Source organism: Ptiloglossa arizonensis, chromosome 5 (genome assembly GCF_051014685.1).
Source record: "Ptiloglossa arizonensis isolate GNS036 chromosome 5, iyPtiAriz1_principal, whole genome shotgun sequence".
Lineage (NCBI taxonomy): Eukaryota > Metazoa > Arthropoda > Insecta > Hymenoptera > Colletidae > Ptiloglossa > Ptiloglossa arizonensis.
In genome coordinates, this window is record NC_135052.1 from 14071761 (window position 1) to 14098743 (window position 26983).

At 32.8% G+C, this 26983-nt stretch overlaps 4 protein-coding genes across 6 annotated transcripts in view; 1 reads left to right on the top strand and 3 right to left on the bottom strand.

Moving 5' to 3' along the window:
* Positions 1-1620: 1620 nt before the first annotated feature.
* LOC143147117 (uncharacterized) lies at positions 1621-9592 on the bottom strand. 2 transcript variants are annotated; one of them, XM_076312052.1, is made up of 7 exons: positions 9301-9592; positions 8295-8772; positions 7583-8045; positions 7166-7323; positions 6855-7022; positions 6165-6608; positions 1621-6028 (listed from the first exon to the last, which is right to left on the bottom strand). In XM_076312052.1, exons 2-7 carry the CDS (start codon positions 8746-8748, stop codon positions 5904-5906), a joined length of 1812 nt encoding a protein of 603 aa, XP_076168167.1. In that variant the 5' UTR covers positions 8749-8772; positions 9301-9592; the 3' UTR covers positions 1621-5903. The 2 variants fall into 2 exon arrangements, with proteins under 2 accessions (XP_076168167.1, XP_076168166.1); XM_076312051.1 differs by having other exon boundaries at positions 8295-8779; positions 9301-9591.
* Positions 9593-10876: 1284 nt separating this feature from the next.
* Etfb (Electron transfer flavoprotein beta subunit) lies at positions 10877-12359 on the top strand. The gene is made up of 4 exons (XM_076312038.1): positions 10877-10977; positions 11070-11126; positions 11325-11723; positions 11831-12359. The coding sequence occupies exons 2-4, from the start codon at positions 11076-11078 to the stop codon at positions 12140-12142; spliced, it is 762 nt and encodes a 253-aa protein (XP_076168153.1). The 5' UTR covers positions 10877-10977; positions 11070-11075; the 3' UTR covers positions 12143-12359.
* On the bottom strand, positions 11317-15908 carry Epp (Ecdysteroid phosphate phosphatase). Its single transcript, XM_076312037.1, has 4 exons — positions 15771-15908; positions 15254-15491; positions 14485-15186; positions 11317-14416 (listed from the first exon to the last, which is right to left on the bottom strand). The coding sequence occupies exons 1-4, from the start codon at positions 15875-15877 to the stop codon at positions 13625-13627; spliced, it is 1839 nt and encodes a 612-aa protein (XP_076168152.1). The 5' UTR covers positions 15878-15908; the 3' UTR covers positions 11317-13624.
* A 1589-nt stretch (positions 15909-17497) lies between these two features.
* Positions 17498-26983, bottom strand: part of Bs (serum response factor blistered) — a 43036-nt gene continuing 33550 nt past the window's right edge. The window contains exons 4-5 of one of the 2 annotated variants that reach the window (XM_076312652.1): positions 25622-25726; positions 17498-25429 (exon numbers count right to left, since the gene is read on the bottom strand). In XM_076312652.1, the coding sequence (XP_076168767.1) occupies positions 25206-25429; positions 25622-25726 (329 nt within the window). In that variant the 3' untranslated portion in view covers positions 17498-25205. Of the gene's footprint in view, positions 25727-26983 lie in introns of both variants that reach the window. The other variant, XM_076312654.1, reaches the window with a different exon arrangement.

Below are 26983 nucleotides of genomic sequence, written 5' to 3' on the forward strand. Positions count from 1 at the left end.
GTGGGGGGAAGGAGGAAGCGGTCGGCGCGTTTGATCTCAGCCGCGGGCGCCGACAAAGCGTTCATCCACTCTCCTACAACGGCGTGCTGTCTGGCGAGCGGGAGCGCGACAATGCGACTAACCAAAGCACGCGAGAGAGACAATGGATAAAGCGAGCCAGCCGGTAAGGTAGCGTGATACGGAGTAAGAAGGAAGAGAAGCGGAAAGAGCTTGAGCAACAACGCTGGACGGACGAATGGTGCGCCGCGGCCCGATTGGGGGAAAGGGAGAAAAACAGAGAGACCGAGGAACGCGCGGGACGACGAAGAGAAAGAACAGTGAAACGGAAGGAGAGAACGAGTAGAAGGAGAAAAGAATAGGAAACCGAACGTGATAGACCGAGAAACGTATACCGAGCGAAAGAGAAAGAGCTACAGGAAGGGTGGGAGGTTGGAAGGAAAGAGGAAGGGGGAAAAAAGATCCAAAGATCCGTTCCACGATCCGGTGTTCTGTCGCGCTCACTTTAGCATGGCACTGCCACTCCCTTGTGCCGGCCACACCAGCTTTGCTATTAATAAATAATGCTCCGTGATCCGCATTACAACTAAAGCGTCTCGTTCCGCTCTCAGGTTTATTCTCAATCTTGAACGTGGATACTCGCGAAATCTCCGTCTCTTCCGTATCACGTCGGATCGACGAATTTTTAGTGACGCCGAATGAACGTGCCCGTTTGTTGAACAAAGCTCGTACTTTCGAGGAACGTTGTGCTCCGTCGTTCGAACTCATAGAGACGTTTCAGGGGTTCTAATTCAGAGTATTAGAATTACCGACTCGCCAGACGGCAGACACGCTTCACGGAAACGTACGGCGGCGTCTGTTTGATGATTTATAAAGTCGTAGTTCGTAATATTTCGAGTTTTTAACGCGCGCACTGGCAATTGAAAAATAATTTGTAAATTGAATGCAAATAAAGGACCATTAAGATGACAAAGAATTAAATCTGTAACATTATTTGCGCAAACTTACTAATATTCTTATCGACACGTTGTTTACATTGTATTTGTTGTAAATAAATATAAAAAAAAGCGTTGATTCAGAATTTTCTACTTCAAGTATGAGTTTTAATTTATGTATAAGTACGAGTTACTTTGCTAATTGCATTAATAATACAGTACAGTTATGACTGTATTTCAAATTTATTTTTAAGTTTTTTTTGTAAAAGTATTATCCCGATTAAACAAGAAATCATAAGGTTTTGTTTACTATTAATACTATTTCGATTTTTAAGATATTGTCTAAAGTAATTTAGAAATATTCTTTATACTTTTGAAAATTGTACGATTGCAAATAATTTTTTATTTTAATCAAGACCGTACAACACCTATCTAATAAAACTAATTGATTTTGTATAGTGACCATATGGATACGAATGAAGTGCAACTTTCAGATATTTTTATTCGTGAAAATCTCGTACATACAAAGCTTAGTGTTTCTTAACATCGATTAAAAGATCGTGTATTCCGTGTAAATACTTTCTTAGTTTCTTTGCGTTGTTGCGCTCGTTGTACACGCTTCGATTTCTGTCGAAGAGATCAAGCCCTGAAAATTGTACAGGTTTACGCGAATAAAAATTGACTCCGGTCACCAAACTCACAATATCTTTTATTATTTGTAAAACGTTGATTCTCAATTCATTATGAACTTAAATCACAGGGGACATACAGATTGCACCAACCATCATCAGCTCGTGTGGTTAATTCAAGAAAATTATGGAATAACGTATACACAAAGGAAACAGTACACAGTACGACAGATAGAAGTTCCTTGTAAGTTCATATTAGTCGTATAATTAGATATCCGAGACTCTGTAATTGAATCGTTTCTAACGGTAAAGTTGCGTGTAAATTGTATAGAATAACTTCTAGAAAAATGAATCTCAAAAGGATCAGGGCTTCCTACTTGAAACACGTTTTCGGTTTAGATAATTTCGTTCTGTTTTTTTACTTCTTATGATCGATTTTTCGAGTTTTAGGTATAAAGTAGGCCGCGTCAATTTATTCGCATTTCGGTGTCGATTTACGTCGTTATTCAATGAGACATCGAATCGAATCATACAAAATGTATGCCGGTAAAAATATTTTTATTAAAGTTACTTTATTTGTATCACATAAATGTTGTTAAAATTCGAATACTCTCGCTTGAAATATTTTGGTCTAAAATTTCTAATGAGAAAGTAATACAACGAAGAAAAAAAAAAAAAAAAAATACACGTACAACAATAAAATTAATTAAAATTGTCAAAATTATTATTTATGAAAATTGGTTTATGTTTTATAAAGAATTGTCTATAATTTGTAATAAAGTATTATATGAATGTGAAAATCGATTCAATTTCCAAATTGAAAACGACAATGCAATCTAAACGAAAGTAGCAGATATTAATTCATTGAGAGTTCAACTCTGCTTACAAATGTTGCCTAATGGAAATAATTGTACATGACCTCGAAGCAAAAAAACAGCTTTTTCGTAACGTATTTCGAGTATAGCCCGATATTTTCGCATGTGGGCTGTACATTTTATCTATGTAAATATTCATTCTTACAAGAATCATACTTAGAGATAATCGCACGATCGCTTTATTTAATCATTATTTAAACGTCTATTTAAATGCGTCACGCGTAATACGGTTTATGTGCTTATTACATAATTAGAATGCAATCGTGACATTCAGATTAATTAGGGACATATGCTGTAAATTTATTGAAGCAGTGCTAGAAGTCAAGCAATAGCCAATCATTGATTTCATGTATCTTAAGACAGATCTTGTCAAAGGAATACTGCTTTAAAGTTTGAAAACAATTGGCACTGTAAACCGATCAACACTATTTTTAGATTATACGGAACAAGACACTTAATATCACTACACAAGACATCTATCTCAATTAAGAACGTAAACTACAAAATTAAATACTCGACAGAGACTTCAAACTTCTCAAAATTAATCTAAAAAGTATATATACGATAAATAAAATCTGTAACTTCTATTTTTATATTTTTTAAAGTTAAACAAGTTATAACACCAATCTTTCAAATAACATATGCAAGAGACATTTCATGTGGCTATATTAAGTGCCTTATATATTTACTTAAAATATAAACATAATTCATAATGCAAATAGAATAAGGTTTCTCTAAGCCATGTATACCTGAAATTAAACGTACAATTTTATATTATTGTGGAAATAAGTTGTATCACAAGGTAGTTGAGATCTTGTTGAACGCAACACTTTAAACCAGTGCTTCCCAAATTTGGGGGCAAACTTTCATGAAAAACTGTTTGTACTTTGAATTTTAAATATAATTATATTTTTATATAACGAACATATCTTTGGCGTTTTTAAATGTTTGTTTTAGAAAATACAATTATAATAATGAAAAAAATAAAGATGCAAATGCTTCACATGTATAACAAAAATTCATAACAAAATTTGGGACTAACTGGCTTAAATAAATATTTGTCGTACACGACAAATTTATAAAGGGAAATGTGATGTCAGATTTTAACGTATGTAAGCGCAAGATGATTTTTGTGATGAATTATCTATAGTGTCTACATTTAAATTTCGATCTTTGAAATTCAATATATATTCAAGTATTTTCAACAAATATCAGCCCGCACGCAAATGCATCGTTGCTTTTCGATTCAGTTTCCTTCATGCTATTTTGTCTTAGACTTATAAATGGCTCAAGAGAAGAATATCGAGAGCTGTATTTATACGCGTCGTGTAATTCATTGCTTCTCGAAATAATAAAGTGCAGTTTGACTTGAAAATTTATTATATGTTACATGTCTTCCATCGACGCTAATGATGATATTAATCATTATTTGCAACGTCCTCTGATTATTTTGTTATTATACAACTAATTCCCAAAAAAGTGACATTGCTTTGAAAGCAAAAATTCAATAACAATATAAGCAAATTCATCGGTTTTCGTCATTAGAATTTTTCTTTTACTAAATTTATACATTACGTTTGCATATATTTTAAATTTATACATTATGTATGTGTATATTTTAAATACAATATGCAATGGATCAATGATAGGATTGGTATCTTATTCATCTCCCATCTCAAGAATTAAATCCATTTTAACCACTTAATATAATTATCTTGTATCCTATTTTCAATAGAAGTCGATATGCCTAATCATTTAAACGGCATTCTTGAGTTGTCTTTATGTCGTTAGCTTATGAAATATATGTACATCGTACATGTGTTCAGTGATTACTGAAACAAGAGACCAAGTTCTGCAATTGTTTGTGTTGCAACACAATAAATGAAATACTTTACCAAATGAATAAGATACATTAGCCTTCAAGATTCCAAACGCTCGTAAATTTTTGTATTCATTTTCACAATTTCGATTACCTAATCTTTATATGTACATACATAGATAAAATCATGTAAGTGAGAAACAACTTCCTCGTTAAGTTTGTGCATGTTCAACGGCCGATGCCTAAAATAAGTGTACACATCTCCGGAGACAGAATTTTCAATTCGAAAAAGCAAGTAACCTTAACTGATATAATCTGCCTTTTATTTTCCAAAAATCCAGTCATTTTTTTTTTTTTGTTTATGTAAAATAATTTGTAAGGTATGTCAAATGTATCATCATAACGTAGAAAAAGAAATACATATCTCGATACCTTCATTCAATATACATCATTATAAATGACTTTTATAAATCCCCCTTTTGAATATTGACAGAAATTTGTATTTCCAATAATACATTTCGACACAATATAAACTATAAACTATATTAAAATATAAGAATTTAGATTTGGTGAAATGTAAATCATAATCATCTATCTTTCGGTAAATATACACTTTGTCCATAATCTTTGAAAAAATAAAATAATACATAGATAAAGCAAGTTTATACATTTTAATCCAGACTTATCAGAGTAAATAAGTGCTATTATTATCTTCTTTAAAGAAAAGAATATAATATGTTTAAGTGGCTAAATTATAGTTTGACACCACCATAATTAACATGATCCTCTTGATTTTTATAACAATGAATCAATCATATTAGCAACTCATTGACACAAATGATTCGAAAATAAACTAGAAATAAAACGTTATATTTTCAGCCATAAGGTCTTTTTGTGAATCTAAAGATTCAACAACAGGACAAGGATTTACAGTTGAGGGCACTTTTTTTCTCTGCCTGTCTTTAGTATAGGCGCTGGACCATTCTGTAATGCTATTTTTTTAAACAGCAAGGATTCAGCGTAATGTACAGATATTGTACTTCTAAATCTACCGATCCATAATTTGAAGATCGATAATTCACGGGTTCTTATCATCCTCTGGTACTCTATTTTCTTTTGTGTTTTAATCTTTTCATAGAGTACATACAAGCCCCAGACATATATATTTGTACATAGCTATCATATCCAATGGAAAGTGTACATTTAAACTCAACTGAATCACGTACAGTTCACTCACAACATCAAAAATAGACTATTGCAAGAGTGCATTAGCATGTGACACCCTGTAGACAGTTATTACTCAACCAAGGTACCGTTCTTCATACATTCCGTGACTTTCTTGTCCTGTAGGAATCTGAAACGTAGACGATATGTACAAATTTTGTATGATATCACAATATCACTCTTATAAGTCTCTGAGTCTTTTTTCCGTTAAATGCGATTTGCCGCATAGTTATATAAATTGTTGATCCCACATTGTTGGACTATAATATAATGCAGCACCTGATAGATATAAGAATCTTGAGATCATATATATTACATTACAAATTGATCGCAATTTTAAAGAGTGTACTACGTGTACATATTGCCTACGATACAGACTCTGTTCTAGGTGTAGCACAGGAAAAACATGTAAATTACGTTAATCTTATGCTCGTCCACGTGGTTTTTTTCGAGAAGTTGTTTCTTCGGTCGACAAAATACCTGTGGTAGCGGCCATACGTTTTGGACGTCCTGCTACTTTGCTACTCTGTTGTATGTTTTGTGCAGATGCTAAAAATTAGATTATATTGTACTTTAATGAAAAAAATGATAAAATCGACGTAAAAATATTTCTAACTCTATATAGATATATGTGTGAAATAAACAAAGATCATACTCAAATCATAATAAGAGAAGTTGTATTTACCACGTTGTTTTGTTCTTGAAACTCCACTTGTGCTATTGTTACTCTGTTGTTTTGTGCTCTTTTTTTCACTCTTTTTAATATCAGAATTACTTTTTGTAACATCTACAGATGGAACAGTATTAGTAACTGTAGCACTGGTGGTTACACTAGTATTAGTAGTAGTAGCAACTCCATTCCCAGATTTTGTGTTTCTATTTAATGCTCTCTCAGCTCTACTAGATCCTTTTGCAACAGATTTAGCAATTGCTAGTGCTTTGTTCAATGTTCGCTTCTTAGAGCGATTCGATTTTGGTGATTTTTTCCCTGATTCTTCTTCAAGAGCTTCATCTTCAGAAGAACTTTCAGTTTGTTTTGATTTCTTACGCAAACTTTGCTTTTGTTTGTGTAGGTTGTGGTTTTTTCTTCTCTTTAATTGTGATTCATCTTTATAAAGTGAAAGGTCAACTGTGGATAAGATATTAAAATTTCAATTCCATGAATTATTTTTATAAAATTTTGATTATATAAATAACAGATAAGTTGGTATTATTGAATCTCATATAAGCAATAATTAAATATGTTAAATACTGATAACAGAATCTTTTATACACAAATAAAATGTATAACTAAATACATAAGCAATATTTATTTGTAGTATAAAATATACTAATGTTTTGTAAAATGTAATATATTTAAATATGAGTCACTAACGTCCATCTGGATGTTCTTCTGTTACTCGAGGTTTTTCAGAAACGCCAGCTTCAACATCAATTGCTCTTTTCAAAATATTCTCTGTACGCAATAGTTCAATCTTGGTTAGTTGAAATTGGTTTTTATCAATTTTATTCAAATTTAGATTTGTCAATATACAATCAAAGTCTGAAATTCCAAAAAAGAGCAATACATGTAAACATGCTTTATATCACGTATCATAGAACAAGAATTATATATTATAATAATAAAACAAATGTACTTAAAATTTAATATCTACTATCTGTAACCAAAATTTCACACAAAATTACCTATGAAATCATAAAAATCTGGTGAATATATTTCTCCATTATTTTTGTCTTGAGAAAGCCAACGTATACGAATTCGTCTGCTTGACTTATATATATTTTGCATTGCTTGACATACATAAAAGCTTCCCTCCGCATTTCTCACAGCCAAAAATTCATTTCTAATAATAAATATCAATAAGAATTAATGAATGTACGATAGTTACAAAGCATTAATAATTTTATTTATGTTTGTATTTTTATTACATTGAGAAACAATATTTAAAAAAAATAATATATTTACATATGTAAATCAATGTAAAGGTTCAAATTTTTGTTTATTATTCATTAATTATTACATCGTGTATATTTTTTTCTTACATATTTGTACAAAAAATTAATTGAATTTACATTTTTGAAAAATATATAAATCGTACTTACTTGTAGAATACTATAAGTTTGTCATCAGATGCTTTAGATGGCAGTGGCTTATTCAAATTTTTGACAAGTAGCGCGATTTCTGGTAACGGACTTTGATAAGGCTGTGTTTGAATTCGATTTCTTTTTGGCTTACTTGCACCATCCGAAGCTGCTGACGTTCCTTTTAAATCCTTTAATTCTCTAGATTTCCGTTTGTTTGCTTTTGGTGAACCAGCGACTTTTGTTTCAACCTTTGGTGGATTACTTATTTGTGACATTACAGAACTATCTGCTGCAAATTTTGTATTTTGAGATGTAACTTTTGACTTTTGACTATCAGCTTTTGCTGATCCATCTTCCGGTTTGTGTGAAGATAACTTTGTTTGTAAAGCTGTATTAATTGGCATTCCATCAGATTCTTTTGAACCATTATTTACAGAAGTTTTCTTTTCTTCAACTTTATTTTGCAGTTGTGGACATAATGCTAAAGGAACACATATGTATGCACAGATATAGGTGTATATATGCATTCATGTTTACATGCGTCATAATTTTAATGAATTTAATATACTTTAATTGTTAGTAAGATATTGAAATAATATGTTTATACATATAAAAATAATTTGTTTGTTTATTTTTAAACTAGTAAGTATAAATTTAATGAAAAAATTAAATTTGTGCATAATCCTTATTAAAATAAAGTTAATAAAAAACTTATTACAATTTTACTAACCAGGAAAGTCTAAACTAATAGATGTCATCTCTTGTTCCGTTTGAATCTCTCTTTGTGTGTCTTGAGTAGGATTATCTGGACTTAAATTGTTATTCCTATTGGATTCACTTTGCTTCATAGCAACAGATATTGTTTGTTCTGTTTCAGCTTTCATTATTTCTACTCCATTAGGAATTAATTTATCCAAGTCCGACTCCTTTTCAGAATTGCTGCTTACGTATGGTGGTGTTTGATATACCGAAGGTCTATGATCTTGTACTAAACTTAAAGGTTGACTGGGTGGTTGTAACGTAACATAGCTTAACCCAGCTCCTGGTAAAGGCTTCATAGATCCTGGTTCTGATCCCGATACAACTTTTTGCGCCATTGCATTCATTGGAAGAATAGAATGACTCGTAGAAGTTGGTGACGTACCTACTCCAGGTATCGTTGACTTTAAGGCCGACGCACTCATTTTTCACTCACTATATGCGTCTTTCTAAATGCTTATAAAAACCAATATCAATTAAATGAAAATACATTATATAAAAATACAATATGCTTAAAAAACAACAAAAATATTTGTAAATAACTCTTGCATAACTACTAATTGGAATTTCATGTAGTTTCTATTTAGCATCAAAGTATCAACATTTGTTAAAACATTAAACATAAAAGATTGAAGACGATTAGCGAATTAATTCGGTTATCTTAAGAATTGGAAAATCATTCTGCTTTGCATGGTTTGGTTATTGAAGTTGTTTAAACAACAAACAGATAAAGTAAAGGGAATGATATAATAGTGAAAAGAATCAGAAAGAGAAAATACAGACAGAAAACAATGTATGAAGTAAAAAAAACGAGGGAGAATTTCAGGAAAAGTTCAGGCTCAGAGGGTGGCTGAGGAGGGAGGGGGTAATTAGAGGAGTAAACATAAACACGAAGGAAACTCTTGATGACTTTAAATTACGAAATACTCGAAGAACCCACGTAATACAGTCGATCATAAGCATCAATGTGAAATTACCTCGACGTTATCAAGTCCTTAATATGGAAAATATTCCCTTACTAAACTTCCACGGATTGTTGACCACTGCGCGTTAACACACGGTTAACTCATTTTCCCACACACTTTCTTGACGCGTGAACGCTTTTTCTCAGCTAACATTTCATTCGGCATACGGGTAGCATAGTCAATTTACCAAAGATATTCACTTAACTTACCGAATTCTACAAAACAAAACGATAAAGGCTTGCGCGCTATAGAAAGCCGTGATTTTACCCGCACGAAAAAAACAGGAATGCCAGACGTTAGATGGCGTCGGTTCTTGGACGCCATGTGTGGCGCAAACTTGATTTCATATCCATTCTGATTGGCTCCATAGCGATCGCTCCAAGTCTCTTTTGTATTAATTCCATTGAAGTATAAAAATTATACGCGAGGATTTTTATACACTTGTAAATTTTTACTTCTTGTGACTCAATTTTTAATCAAAATTTTGTTCATTCAAAACTGTTTCATGGTTAATTCAGATTGTTTTGCAGGTATATTATAAATTATGAAATTTTACTTTTTTTGTAATTAAAAGCATTATAATTTTTAAAAAATGTATTGAATATGTAATCTCGTATATTAACGGATACAACTATTGATTTAAAATGTTTCATTAAATGTTACGTAATACAAGTAATTAATTCAGCCATCAAAATTATTTATCAAAAATAATTTAATATATTATTTCGAACGAATAAAAATGCTTCGATAAATATTATTTCTAATGAACTAATAATTTTAACTAAATATTCTTATGTAATTAAGAACTACAAACAAATTAATTTAACATTAATGCTTAATATTTATATTTTGCCGTTTTAATCATTTTGATAGAAATATATCAAAGTAGGTCAAATAATTTACTACATCATTTTTAGAGTTATAGACACTAAAATCAATTATCGCAACACAGATAACAAATAATTGATAATTATAAGAATTAAAATGATGGATTATAAAAAATACACGTACAATTTATACTTGTATAGTATTTCCGTAATGAAAAGAGTAGCAATAATGGGAATGACATGTAAGATTAATTTCTTTAATCTTTCACTTGATACAGACGCGTTGTTTACGCGCCATTTATATGCTGCAGAATTAGAAATGGCCTTAAATCATAATTTACTGACATAAAAAAACGAAATGTGAAATAGTGAAATAGTATTGTAAATTGTTCTTAAAACACGATTAGGATTAAAATATATATAGATTTATGCACGTATAAATTACACGTATATGTATATGTATATGCGATTATAATTTTGTTTTTTATCTATCGCAAATAGATCAGGATCCATGAAAGAAGTTATCACATAAAAGCAGAGCATGCTCACTGTAACTTCGTATGCATGTTTATATATGTAAGCCAATCAGGAGTAACAGCAATCTTACGTCATCGTGACCCAAAAATTTGAACCTCTATTTTTATCGTTTTATTTTTTGAGTAACTTAAGAACTATTTAATTCTGTAGAAAATTTTGTAATCTAACTTAAGATCTGAAACGGCCATGTTATGACGTTTACGTACATCAGCGCGAACTGGTTGGAAATATGTTTATTAAATGAATACTACCTATTTGTTTCATATTACAAGAGAAACGAACTTTAGACCATTCTCAATGAATACTCCCGCCACGTATAAGACAAGTTAAGTAATTCTATTTACATTTCCAAGTAGATATTATGTGGAAGAGTTAAGTATAATTTGTAATTATATAATTTATCGATCTGTTTATTAGTTAACGATGGCGCGTGTTCTTGTTGGTGTAAAGAGAGTTATCGATTATGCAGTTAAGGTATATTTTAATAATAATATTATAAAAATATATAAAACTATTTGTTAACATTAGCGATATATTTTAAAGGTTTGATCTAAAATATTTGCGCATAGTTTCTAAATATTATAGAAAATTAAAACTATTAAATAAGTTGTTGACAAACGAAAGATAAGGATTTATGTTACATTTATTTTTACATAATATTTTCTTTATCAGATTCGTGTTAAACCAGATAAAACAGGTGTTGTAACAGATGGTGTGAAGCATTCAATGAATCCTTTTGATGAAATTGCAATTGAAGAAGCTGTACGAATGAAAGAGAAAAAATTAGTACAAGAAATAATTGCGGTTTCGTGTGGACCATCACAATCTCAAGAAACGATAAGAACTGCACTTGCAATGGGTGCTGATAAAGGAATTCATGTTGAAATATCTGGACCTGAGTATGAAACTCTACAACCAATTCATGTTTCGAAAATTTTAGCCAAGTTAGCTCAAGAAGAAAAGGCAGATTTAGTCATTGTTGGTAAACAAGCTATAGATGATGATTGTAATCAAACTGCACAAATGATTGGAGGTATTTTAGATTGGCCAACTGGGACATTCTGTAGCAAAGTACGTTAATTAAATTTAATTTTTTAAATCATATCACATAAAATCAGCTTTCAATATAATTTGAAAATTTATTTTTTTAAATTTGATATACATTTTCTTTATGCTAGATTGAAAATAATAATGGTGAGTTGACTGTCACACGTGAAGTTGATGGCGGTTTGGAGGTTGTTAAAATGAAAACACCAGCTGTTTTAAGTGCTGACCTTCGTCTCAATGAACCACGGTATGCTACATTACCGAACATTATGAAAGCTAAAAAAAAAGCAATTAAAAAGATGACAACAAAAGATCTTGGTGTTGATACCACTGCTAGAATTGATGTTTTATCAGTTGAAGAACCACCAGTCAGACAATCTGGTGCTATTCTACCAGATGTTGATACTTTAATTGCAAAGCTAAAAGAACGTGGACATGTTTAATTATAAGTTATGAGTCAAAAATATGGAAAAAATGATTTTAGTGCATTTTGTATTTGTTATACTTTTATTCAACTTTACTATATATAGAACAGTTCTTTTTATACACCATGAGATGCTGTATGTTATATTTGAATAAATTTTTGTTGCATAAAATAAGGTAATAGGTCCCTTTATGATATAACTGACATTCATAATAAAATAACATTTTATATACTTATATATGTCTCTTTGGTAAATGTAACAACACTGTCTCTCTACATCGATTTTGTACTTCTATATTTTTACACATTAATGCACTATGTACCTTGTGTGCTTAAAAAATGTGTGAGGAGATATTTTTCATTATCACTGACTTTTATAAATTTCCATATACATAGATTTTGGTATAACAATGAAATAAATCTTTAGTAACCATATCAGTAACAGATCTTAGATCCGATTATACATTGATGCATGTATGCATGCATTCTGAAAAAGACATCAGATTTTGTTATATTTCTTCTATACATAATAATGTATTCCAAACATATGCAGATTTGAAAATTTGAATGCACTGACTAATGAATTGGCATAACAAATTAAATATTTTGAATTTGTATTTTGCAATTGAATTTAAAGTAATTATAATAAAAAAATTGAAGATTATATAATTTTTAATATATTCTAAAAATTGTAATACTGTGATTCCTCGAGTTACGCGGTTGTGCTCGCATTGATATCATATATATTTTGTGTATGTGTGTAATTACATATTAAATAAAGTTTTCTACTTTATAAATGAGTATATATATCCATTTGTTCAATCTTGATTAATTTTCGAAACTAAGATTTAAACCAAATGTATTGTAGGAAGAAAGAAAGTTTAGTTTTCGATAAAATTGCAAATTATATTGGGTCAGATATTTTAATCAGTCTTTATATTAAACAAAGATTAATCGACACTGTTTATATTCTCGTTATTAAATGTACCAAAATTGTTTTTAACCCATAATGAATTTCTTTCTTTCTACAGTACATCAGATTTACACAATTCGACTTACGTGGAAAGCTTTAGATCGAATTAACCGCGTAAGCAGAGGACTTACTGTATTCGTAATATCTTTTCTCTACAAGATAAAAATATCATAAATTTATATTAAAATATGTAATTCGTACAATCTTTATAAAGATTAGAATACACATTACTTGAATCCTTCTCCATAGAAAAGGTAGAATCAAACGCCAATATCCGTATTTATTTCTTTACGAATGTTAATTTTTCAAGAAATTGAATAACAAACTGGCATTTTTAGTTTGTTGCACATTATAAATAACCCAATCCAAAAAATAATTATAATACTTTTTCTCTCCTTTTAATATACTTTGTATCAACTAAAATATTCAAAGAATTTGTTGTATCTTAACAGTCTTTCATAATAAGTCTGCTTTCATGTCTCAAAAAATAAAAAGGAAGAAACATTACTTAACGTATTAATCACATTTTTACATTAACACTTTCCAATCAAATCTAGTATTACTGGTATGTGTTATAGGTGGAAATGGAGGTGGATGAAGTTGCCAACCATCCAATCCTTCACGCGCTGTTAGGCATGCTAAATATGGTACTCTTTGAACTAATCTAGTAACTTCAGCAGCTGATGGTGCTCTACCACCCGTTAATTGTTTGGTACATGCTGCTAAAGAAGCAGCATGAGCTACTATTAAAATATTTCCTTCTGTACTTTCAATCATTCGTTTGATTAGTTCATAACTTCGTTCATAATACTGTGTTGCATTCTCTTTCAATGGAAGCTCTTTTGTTTTAATAATTGGATCATAACTTTTGTCTATGTTAAAACCTGCTCTTATTAATTCTTCAGACGTCATCCAAACTGGTACACCATATGGATACCATACTAACCACTCTATCAGACCTGGCTCTATTTTCATTGGTATGCTTGAATCTAATCCTTTTAAAATATGAGTCAGAGTTTGTATACATCTTAACGATGGTGAAGTAAAAGCCACATCTATTTTAATGCTAGATGATTTCATTGCTTCTCCCACCAACCTTGCTTGTACTTCACCTACTGTTGTTAAAGGACTATCGTTTTGAAAATCCTCTATATTTCTTGATGGTATTTCTTTTGGCATATTTAAATCTCTTCGAACATAGGAGCCATTTAATTCAAAACAATAAGGAATCCATGTTCCAAATGTAAAGTCTACTCTTTCTCCATGGCGACATATGAAAATTTGTCTCGATGAACTTGATGGTGCTTCACAGGCCTCAATCTATATAAAAAGAAAAATATTAAAAGTGAAAGTATTATAGCTAGAAAGAAAATGATAATATAATTTACAGGTTCATTAGTCATTGCTATTCCATCAGGAATATCTGCAGAATCGTTTGACAATAATACTGGTGGTTTTCGAGTTGTAGATATTTCTACTTTTTCCAAATTTTCACTTTTGTTGTCAGTAAGCTGTACAGTACCATGTAAGGTCCATGCATCTGATTCAGCTGTACGTTTTGTATGATTTAAAGGTAGATGACCTGAAATACCAGTTAACCAAGAGACACCTTCAACCCAACCATCTGTGGACGAACTACATGCCCCTTTTAGAATATAAATATAATCTCCCACTCTTAATTCTAATTCATCATGTTCTCTAGGCATGTGAGCATGCATCACTTTATGCACATGCGCATTTTGTAGTCTAGCATCTCTAGAATACAATCTAAGTTCCCAATTAGCTGGAGAACTAAGTGTCAATTTTTCTACCATTGAACGAAGCTGTTGATACAAGTTGCTAGGAAATTGATAAACTAATGTCAGATGGACAGATTTTACTTGAGGTTCTGCAGGGATACCCAAACTCGCAAGTTTATTTACATAACGAATAGCAATATTTTTTAGCCATTCTGCATTTATTTCTTTAACAAAAAGACCCATAAAATTAGGAGAAACATAAGTTTCTAATTCAATGTGATCTGGTAATACATCCTGATTAACTATATTTTCAAGGGCATTAACCAATTCTTCAGTAGATTCGTCTGGAGCCTATAAACAAGATTTTCATGTAATCCTTTGATTTCAATTGATGTACATTGTTAACATAATATCATACATTAAAGAATGACACAAGAGTAATATGTGGCATATAATTATGTGCACCATTCCATATTAATTCTTTGCTTTCTGACCAAAATTGTGTAAGTTGCTCAGCTAGTGCACCTGTTGGGCAGGCATATAGAACATATTGTCTTTGAGTATCAGAATCCAAAGTTGGATCTCTAACATGAGCTACTAGCCAATCGGAGGCAAGTTGTACCCCTCGATGCCCTGTAGCAGCCAATGCCTTCTCTCTAAAAATAATACAATATTTATATTAATTATTACAATAAATTATACAATTAATTTGATTATTTTTAGTCATAATCTTTATAAAATAAGTGTTACAAACGTTTTACGAAATAACTTCCTTTGAACGATGTCACGAAAGTGTCAAAAATTATTGATTTAACATATTTATATATTGAATTTTGAAGACAGATGAAGGTAACACGCTATGCAAATGTTAAAAATTGATCTTAAGATCACTAAGGAAGAACTGTACACTTTTATAAATGTATTATAATACTCACGCTCGGTGTTTCGGAAAGCCTAACTGCAAAAGCGTTTGCAACGGCGTAAGGTGTTGTTTTAAAATTTTCGTTGGAGTTGGATTTTTCCGTGGCGGTAACGTCGCCATGACGGTACATTACAGTCGGTAGTTGCTACCAACAGCGCTGCGAAAAATGCTTTGCAGTGTTAGTGAAGTTTGAAATAGAAATATTTTTAATCTAATTTAAATAATCCATGTATACTATACCAACGTTAATGCACATAAAATAGTATTTTAAATTCCAACGTGAAAACTTAACAAACGAGACGGTTTTATTTGAATAGTTAACAAAGAATTAAAAATATTTTAGTTTTTTACTTCTAAAATGCTAACAATTTTTGAAACGTTTGAAGCATCTTGTGACGATGAATATAAGGTCGAACAGTACGACTGAAAGTTAGATAAAATTTTAAATAAAATAATTGTGCAGATAACAATTTTCTAAAGTCATTTACAGTATTTTAAACATCTCAAGATTAAAAATAGTTCATTTTATTCGACAGACTTTATTTAATTTGTTGTTTATTGAAATAAAATTACTTTTGTGCCAGTTTCAGTAATTAAATAAACTATTTTCCAGTTTCAGTAATTAAATAAACTATTTTCCAGTTACTGATTCAAATACATATTTTTACTGGTTCTGATGTGTTGTAATTTTCAAATTTAAATATTTTAATTTTTAGTCGTTATCAATTGAATATAGTTTTCATTGAATTGAGGTTTCAACGTATTAAGAAATAAGTTTTTAAGTTTTTCTATTTAATAAATTTTTATGCTAAAAAGTTTATAGGATTGTTGACCCACGTATGGATTAACTATGTATAGAAAAAAAGGAATTTATTGCACACGTTCAAAAATGGATAAGAACTCGTCTTCACCATGCGAAAAAAGAAAATCAGGGAATCGGAGGTAAACATTCTGTAAAAGTAAGCGATACATTTTTTGAGGAGTTGACAATGTATTACAGACTAGTGATAAAAAGAAACAAGGATTCAGAAAAGTTATGAAAAGAAAAATTACTGCCACGTTTTCCCATAAAATTTCCACCGATGAAAAATTTCAGCACGAATACTGCCCTCTTGGTAAATCAAATTGAAACCATTGAAACTCTTCACATTATGTGTTCACATAGGACTTTTGTTATTGATTACATAGTCTGAAATATAAAACAAAAACTTTAAACTGCCGCTATCTTTTTTTTTTTTTAATTTTCTTCAAATATCATATGTGAATAAATAAAGATATATTTATAAATAAGTAATCTTTTTTTGAAATTTTAAATTTAAATCTATCGAGGGCAGAAATCATTTATACCGCGAGCAGTGGATAGTCAATCTTATCTTGGATCAATTTTTTATAATTTTTAAAAAAATTAGAAGTCGATAATAATCAGTAGTTGACGAATATTTCAAAATGTTTAGTCAGGGTGTTAATTTTTATCTTATTGTTTTCTTATTGATCGATTTAATCGGGCCAATTAAAAATATCGAACACCCTGGTCAAATATTTTAAATTAATTTTTATCATTTTTGTTGAATTCGTTTTGCTTAGTTTGTTATTTCAGTTGACGAAAGAAATTCCATTTTTATATTCCGTTGTACAGTAAACAATAAATAATATTGTTTACTAAAATCACTGTGCTATTCGTAAACTGTTCTTTCCAAATTGAACATCGGTGCAAATCACGGAAATTGTGAGATTTAAAAGTCATCGTTTCTTCAAGTACTTTTATTTATATTAAAATTATAAAATTCAAGAGAAATTCAAACAACCCTCGCAGCACATACTATACAATGATATATGCATATGTATATTGTATATAAAATAGAACGCATTTAACCCTGCCAGTAGTCGTAGGTGATCGAGAATTTCGATTTTTACAGATACGTGAAATATACGAATTTGGTAATCAGTGTACAAACTTCAAGTTCGAGTTTCTCGCGTAACTTACGTAAAGTAGAAATTTTCGAGATATCGCATTGTGTATAGTTTGCATTGTACGTGCTTCATTGTTCACCTTTGGCAGACTAATCACTCGCCTTCGCGCTCACTAATAACGTTGCTAACGTCAGCTAATCTCGTACTATACAGTTTCGTAATTTTGCTATTCTGTACAAATGTGAAGACCACTCGACAGACGAATGTAACAAGAACGTGGAAAACGAAATACTTGTAAAGGTTAGATAAATACTTTCCAAATTCGTTTCTTCCGTTTATCCTTTTACAATTTATTCCATGTAGCTTTCTTTTGCATGCTCATAATATTTTAGCTACATACGTATAAATAACAAACCCTTTGATAATTAAATTGTGACGTGCAACTTATTCTGTCCCATTACTATTTCATCATATTGTAATAAGAGGTCTATAAACGATTGCAAGTATTAGATTGTTGCGAATTCTTGCGGTTTTTTATAGAACTAAAGTATCATATTTAATACATAAATAATTACTTATCAATCAAAATACATCGCACTAGCTTCGATACATTTATGCCAACGAATAAAAAGCTTTCTCATTTCTGATTAGAATGATCTGTCTGCTTTTGGATTCACGAAAATACACATTTTCTACGTTTGTTTTGGTTAACCCATTAACTGCAGACGACTTTAACGCTACACGCGCGCTGTTTGCGACAGGCTTTCTCGCGCATTAAATGTGCATATTCGATGGACCCCCATATAGTATGTGTTTGCCGTACGCAGTCCACTGATCGACCGAGTATCTATAGGTATTAACAGTAATGAAAGTGTTTATCAATCGCTCTTTTTTTATAAAGTTGTCCAGATTTCTATGTATACAGTAATTTGTGGAAAAGGAATTCGTCGAATAAGACTGATTTATGTTATAACCTATCACCGATTTATTCTACTAAAATTTGAACTCGTATAAAAGGCAAACGCGAGTTTTACAAAGGACCACTTTGATTTGAAAAGATTTCACGATGTTAACGAAACAAAAGTCAAGTTACATTTTAGTTCATCTCATAGAGTACAGTCAACACTATGGTTTGAACTCTTTCTTAATGGTAGAATCCGGTGAACAGTCTTTATGTGGTACTTATCTGGTATTACAATTTAATATTCATAGGATCGTTGAAACTTTTACATTATCCACAAAATTGCAAGTTATATGGTGTGTGTACTTTGCGTTTGGCTATATATATAAATTGTCATCGAAATTATAACGTGTATAGTACGAGTTGTGTATCGATGAAGTGAATCCAAACAAAACCACGTGACCGCGATAGGGTCGTATATTAGCAAGGGACAAATATATACAAATACAGTAGAATTTATACAGGTTACTATTTATATATGTAAATAGCAATCACGGTATTATATATTCTATGTATGCGTATATTAACAAGAGAAAATTTATAGAGTTATCAAAGTAATAAAAATAAAACTGTAGTTAACAAAGGAAGTTAATAATTAATCAAACGAGTAGTTTATATTAATCATACTTGGGTTTAATGTTATTAATAATAACATTTCCTAGTTTCTAAATTTTCGTCTTAATCCTTTCTTTTACATGTCGAATACAAATTACATCACGTTTCTGTAGTTACTGAATTCACTGCCTCTAAAAACAAATGTTTTATATTATTAAACTGAAGAGTCGTATTATGTGAGGCTATAATTTTTAATTTGCATCCAGAAGAGTTCAGTTGGATTTAGTTCACAGTGAAGTATAATCTCGTTATAAATTTTTGTCTTTTCATTGACAATTTTCAATTCATCGTGTATAGGACTTATAAAACGTCCCTGGGCTTCAGCGTCGAGTCGAAAGGACCAATAAAATTTTAGTCACGAAACAAACTCTGTTTAGATCCAATTTCATCTTTTCATGGTACGTACCATAGTGTTTAGTTTGCAGTGGGTGACTATATTCATTCTTTGTATACAGCGAGTGCTCACCGATGAGTGACTATAGTTACCATCCGTAGCGAAAGGGTTAATGTGCAGACAGTGTAAATATTTACTTATATGAGGTGAAAGCATCAATGATACATTAGATAAAAAAAATCCGCAAGAATCCCAGCAGTGACTCAATAATTTTTCTACGCTTGATAATGAATCATTTTCTAACAGCATATGTTGTACGAGCTACAATTATTTTTCCATATTGTACGTTACACGCTTTTGCGTTTTATAATCACGAAACTGTTTGTTCGGATTATATCGTAAAGTATTTCTCTTTCGTCATTAATTTTCACAATGAAAAATTCTATTCAATTTGATCGATGTTCGAATAGATTTATATTTTATACACGATAAATAACCCCATTATCAAACGTGTAAGAATATAATTGTTTATCGAAAGAATTTGTATCAAGTGTGAAAAGTTTTACAACAAAATTATATTTAAAAGTATATTTAGTCTCTCATCCCCTTTAGTAACCACGAGAACTTTTTTATTTTTATAATAGGAAATGACTTTTTCTTTCATTGACTCGTTAATTGTATATTTTTTATTTGAATAAATTATTTTACAACCTGATAAGCTTCTGACATTAAATGCGACGGCTTAGAAAATACATGGGTACTTATTGGTATATTTTATTAAAATCTTTCACTAAAAAGATTTTTGAGTTTTAAACTTGTGTGTTACTTATTAGAATTTTGAGTCATTGAACAATCTTGTAATTTTATATTCGTTAAAACAATTAACAAGTTTGAGAATAAGTCAAATAATAAATAAATAAATAAAATGTCTTTTTCATTTATTTATTTCCCACATTTAATAGAAGATAAAAACAAGTGGTTGATAAAGGGGAGGCAGTTGCTATTGGGGACATTTAACTTTTGCACGAATAATTTTTAGAGAGCTTTAACTTACCAAAGTACGTGAACTTCTTACTACAAAAAGTATTTCTAGAAGTTATCGTCGCCATTATTGTACGCAAAGGTTTGATATACTTTAATCTCTTTCGAATATTAAAAAGTATAGTATGTAATTAAACAGATAATTGGATTGTTTTTCCTAAAACTCGCAATTATTAACAGATAATAAAATTGTTATTGTTTGTTTCTTAGTTAGTAACTTTGCGACACATTCGCGTAACATATGGTTGGTAATTAGAGTAACTCGATATCCGTCGAATTGAAGATTTCATCGATAAACTCCTCGTGGATGTACAATCTGTAATTTTCAATCGATTTAAGGAAGTTAGGTATTAACGTTACTTACACATGAATAATGAGACAATTTTTAAACATATCGGTTGAAAGATTTATACCATCCGAGTTGCGCTATTCTTAAATAAAATTATATTTGCAACGAGTCACTTTCTCCGATCTCGATTAAATTTCATTCCAGCAACATCGAAAGAGAAGTAGGAAAATGATTGATAAATCGTTCGTTATGATTCGTTTGATTAGGTTGATGATAAAAAACCTGAGAAAGGTACAGGATGAAATCTACAATTTCCAACCTATCCAAGATAAATGCACGATACAAGATAATTGCATTCGTTTTTCATATCGATTGGCATGCATGGAATTTGGCATACGAACTTTTACATTTTATTGCACGGATCGTACTATCGCTAAGTTTTATGAACTTTTTCGTATGACAATCCGTACGTTGCACACACTGTTCGAGACAATTAGGGAATCAGCTTTCTGATCAAAATAAGAGATTGGACAAAATTTCAGGAATGAAAGGGAGTCTGTGTACATAATTAATACACGAGTCTAATGAATTCTATGTACAAATTCTGATAATTTGTAAAATTCGTTTAAAAAGACAAAAAAGATCTCGATTAATACAGATTTATTATTTTCAATGCTTCATTGTACGTTGTTTACGGTTTATTTCTTTCTTTCATCTGTTTTATCAACTATCAAAATTTGTACCTATAATTTATTTATATTCTGTATAAACATTCTTGAGTTTTGAAGAACGCTTAGTATCGAAGTTCGTGCAATGATCGAGGTAACTAATTCAATAAGAAGTAAGCCAACTTATCACCATTTATACCACTTATTATAGTAGAACCTCGATAATAGCAGGAAAAAGGGGTCGAAAAGTCCTGCAAGTATCTATGTTCGTGCAACGATCGAGCTAATCGATTTAATAAGTAGGAACCACATTTACACAATATATTTCCATTACCTATGGTTACTACTACTTGTTACCTCTATCTCCGACTTCGCTTATTGCTAAGTGGCCATCCCCACCACTTATCAACACAATGCAACGAACAAGGTTCTCGTGCAATGATCGAGGTTGCATTTATCGAGGTTCTACTGTATCGCATACCACGACGCACGTGATAATATGATTTTACTGGACGATTCGCCAACTATTTTGAACAGTGTGTGGATGCAACAAATAGATGACCGTTAATATTCCATTGCACGTTTCAATGACTAGATGCAACCTTGTGACTAGTACTACCTGGTACAGTAAGTTAAACGAGTTTTTTTCGTTACACCTATGGTTTAAAAAGCAATTCATTACACATCAAATGATACATATAAAAGAATGATACTTATGATTATGATATCAAGGTCCCTTTTTGAATTTCTCTCTCCACGTTTCTTAACCCTCTACGAAGGCACTGTTAAACAATCGATAACACACAAGCGGGTGAGAAAAATTGATCGTTTAAAATGATTATACCGGTTGCTTCAATATCTTTCATAGAAACAACTTGTTCGCGTTCGTTGTTAGACGGGGTACTTTTCGTAAGGTATCGGGCGAGGATACTTTCACGATTCAAATAGAGCGGTTACTTTGGGCTGGATGAGAATACAATCGAAAATTCATTTTTATTCTCACCGTATCGAGAGAAACGTATATTTCGAAAGCACAATAGGTAAGGAAAGAATTCTTGAATCGTGAGAATATCTTCACGAGTGTCTGATATGTTTACAAGCAACCACTCTGGCAAGTCCGATCGATGGTTCGTGTATATCGATAGTACTATCCGTGTGTGAAATAATATTCGCAGGTATATTGTAAAAAAATACAAATTCCTCGCGGTGTTATCTATCACAAGCTGATAATTTATTTCCATATCGTGTAAAATAGAGATTGTGTAGTTAAAAATACTGTTAAATCAACGTGGCTGACAATAATGCGTGCTTATCACTAATTACGGTTAATGATTAACATTATCCATCTCAAGGATCGTTGAAAATTGGTAATATTATCACTGGCCAATCAAGCGTTTCCGTTAATTAGCCGATCATCGACCGCGAAACACTTTTATCGTGCACACAGATCGAATCGCAAATAATTCAAGCGATTCGTGGTAGATAGTTTTAAATGCAAGCGTCCTTGCGAAGAAATCATTGTTTCGAGAAGAAACGTTTTTCAGACAAGCCGATAACTAAAAGAATTCAATGTACAATACAAACGAGCCGTGAACGGCTAATCGCACTTTTGTATCGAAAACGTAACGGATATATTTCCTCTATAATTTCAAAGAAAGATAACGCCAGCTATAATTCACTTTAAAAGCACCCTGTACGATTAAGAAGTCATCGTTCGTTCTTAGAATCATCGGTCTGGAATACATTGAACAAAACAAACAAACAAAAGAAAGAAAAAGAAATGCCCGAGTAACGCGAACAAAATTTTTGCAGTAATCGAATCCGTAATTGTTTCTAGCGGCCCAATACGCGTGAAAGAAGTTTCAAATGGTCCTGGTGTCTCGTTAAGAATTACGTATTCTCGATCTTCTATGGTACACTAAATCGATCGAAAAACGTACCACGGTCACGTCGAAAATGTAAAATCTCAACAAGCTCTAAGCGGCTCGAAAATATCGATTCCTTTCACGGATGATCCTATTAATAATTCACGAATGAATAATCTCGAAAGATGGTAAACCACGAGAACAATGTAAAAAGTGGCTACGCGGAACGTTTGCTAAACGTAACGTTCGACTAGTATTGCACAAATATCGATTAAACGCCGGTAACGAACCCCGGCTTCAACGAAAACACGTATACATACCGATACGCGTTGCTAATTTTACTTCTCAGCGTATCGTATCGATGTTATTCGAAACGGTCGCAACGGAACACGATGAAGTTTGCGTGTACAGATGTAACGTCGTGTGAAAATTACACGCGTTTACACTCGATGGATCACCGCGATTACGTTCAACTTGTCGCGTCGAATCTATCGATAGAATAGGTTAGGTAGGACGTCCTCGAAGTGTGTCTCCGAGACTCGACGCGCCACCGTCGCGACGCGATGCGACGCAACGTTGAGTGCGAAGGACGAACGAAATTCGTGACACCACACCGCGTTACAGGAAGTTGAACGTTACGCGAATTCTAACAACGAGTACCAACGAGTTCCAACAACGAGTACAGGCATCCACGGATCGACGCGAGCGTCGCAGCGATGGGACTAATACCGTATCGATACTATCGATACCGGACAACGAAGTTGTCTCGCGTTCGCATCAAACGCGTTCCGATACTGCGCGTAAGAGTATCGATACGTAAAGATACGTAGCGCACACTTGGTATCAATTTTTCGATATCGATACCGTATAAATCGTGTAAGCGTCTCGATACTATCGTAAACGTATCGAAAATAAGAAATCGCTACGAAATAAGCAGTTTCGAACAGATACAACTCAAGACTTTTATACCGATCGGATTTTCATCCTTATCATACTTATACACTCGGAATAGGGCTGAGAATAATTTCGAATATCGTTGTTCGAACATCGCTATTCCGACGATTGAACACAACACGGACCACCACAAGCTGGTGGAAATTAAACAAGGATAAGTTTCCTCGCTGCGAAGGAAATGCTTTTAAAATACTCCTGCTCTTTCTTCTCCCAACCGAGTCTTCTCCGTGACTTGAAAGATACACGATACAAAAGAAAAAAAACCGTTTAAAATCGGACAATCCAAAAACGTTAGATTTCCTCCAACAAAAATAACACAAGAATCCCGTCGATGATGTATCTCGAACGAAAGTAGATTTTAAAGAACTTTCGATGTCACAAGTGTACCCACTTGATCGTCGCGCGAAATATCCCCAGTACATACTGTTCGCCGTATGTACGATTCACCGATGAATATGTACCCGAGTAGGGAAAAATTCGACGAGTTAATCCCAGCCCTAGTTTACGCTCAGTGACATTCGATGGTCGATACCTCTCGATACCTTTCCATTGAGTACTTCCCTACGATATTGCTCGGGTATCACCGATACGTAGCGTATCAGTCCTCCCGTCACGAACAATCGGTTTCGCTATCGGAAGGACGTACGACGCGAGACACGTTTGCGCATCGTTCGCGGCCGCCTCCACCGACGTAGCGAAATTACCATCGGTAAAAGAAAATCGTCCAATTGTCCGTTACCCTTCGTTGCATCGTCGAGCGACAATATCGGCGTGGTTTTCTCGGTCGTGGACGTTGACCGAGTCGCGGCGTCACTCACGATCCTTGCTTAGATCCGATGGTAGGTCACAGACGGACGTCGTGGTCGTGGTCGTGGTCGTTGTCGTCGTCGTGGTCGTCGGCGAACGCGGTGACGGCGACAGATTCATCCTGGAGGTTACGGGAAGCGACAAACCCGCGGCACTCATCGCTACGTTCAGCGGTATCGTGATGAACGGCTGATTACTCTGCGTGGAGTTTACCGGGGCTACCGTGCCTGCGAAACAATGCCAAAACCTCTACTTGGGAAACAGGAAGGACGGGAGAGACGCTTGTGCACGGGAACGCTTCGATCTCTCTGTGCCGCGCAACCCTCGAACCAGTCAATTTTTTTCGTTCCCTCGTGAATTCTCCGCTTAGTATCGGAAAGACCGAAGCGCATGGGACTCCAGGGAACGCGGTTTCTCACCTCCTTCTTGAGAGATTTGCACCGGCTGACCGTTTTGCCCGATACCGAGTAGAACTCCAGGACTCGGCGAATAAATCACCGTCTGCGGCATCTGGTACATTATACCTGCGAACAACCACGGAGCAGATTTTGAGAATGGGAACACGAACGAATGCGAGATGTGGCTTCTCCGCGGCTCGAAGAGTCGAGCGTGTTCGTCGTCGCGCGTTGAAGAATGGTGACAAAACGCTTTTGAGACCCTTGATCGAGCCCGGTCGTTGGTTAGGGTATTTTACCGGGTTCGAAGAAGTTTAAATTAGATCGATTATTAAGAAAGGAGGGGAACGTAGGAGCGATTTGAATTTTGAATGACTCGGTAGGACGAGATTTTTCAATAAGGGATTGAACGGAGAAAGATTGCCGAGATCTTGATTCAGGTTGTCTTCCGTGGTGAGAGAAGTTTATGGGATCTGGAGAAGTTGAAATTGCGTAGATGATTAGGAGAGAAGCGCAGAATTCGGTACTGTTACGACTTATGATACACGAGAATCATGATTCGTACGCTGCTCGGTACATTTCGCACGAAAAGTGAAATTGCTTCTTTTTTGTTCGATAATCGATAAGTAGTACGTCGTTATTTTAAAATACGTAGTAGTTGACAGAGAAAAAAAGATCGTTTACGTTAGAGGCTGTCTTCGAACGTTTCAAAATTTTAATTTAACGAGAAACTTACATTGTTACAAGAGTTTGGTTATAACGAGTACGAATATAACGAAATCACGGTTCTAACGAGGAAAACGCCATAATGATTTTAATATACGGGTATTCCCGTATAATTATCCGCTGTTATAACGAACGTGCCACGCGGATATACGGTGTAAATTGTTGAGTAACACCTGAAATTATATTTTCTACGGAAGATTAAGGATCGGTATACCTACACGACAAAGAATTACAGTCATAAAAATCTGTTCTTCAACATTTCTATTCGTTTCGTTTCGAAACTGCTAATTGGACTTATCAGGAAGGATTTATCAAACGGATCTTGCCTTAGACGCGATTAGCATCCGACTGGTTCCTATTTTTGGAATTTTCTAGTCAAATTTATTATCGTAAGAGAAATCTTATCTAGCAACGAATAAATACATATTTTAATATTAGTCTCTCTTCCAAAAAGTATTTCTCCTTAATACTGTATCACGAACAAGTATTGCAAGAACAAAAAATGATCGTTTGTATTACCTTTAACTCGAATACGTGTTTTTTATTTCCCAAGAGGGGTGTTTAGAACATTTTCATATTATTGTCGATTAATTATTTTCACAATATACCGTCTATCTGTACACACCTATACAAGCTAGCCCAATTTATAAGACTCTTAAA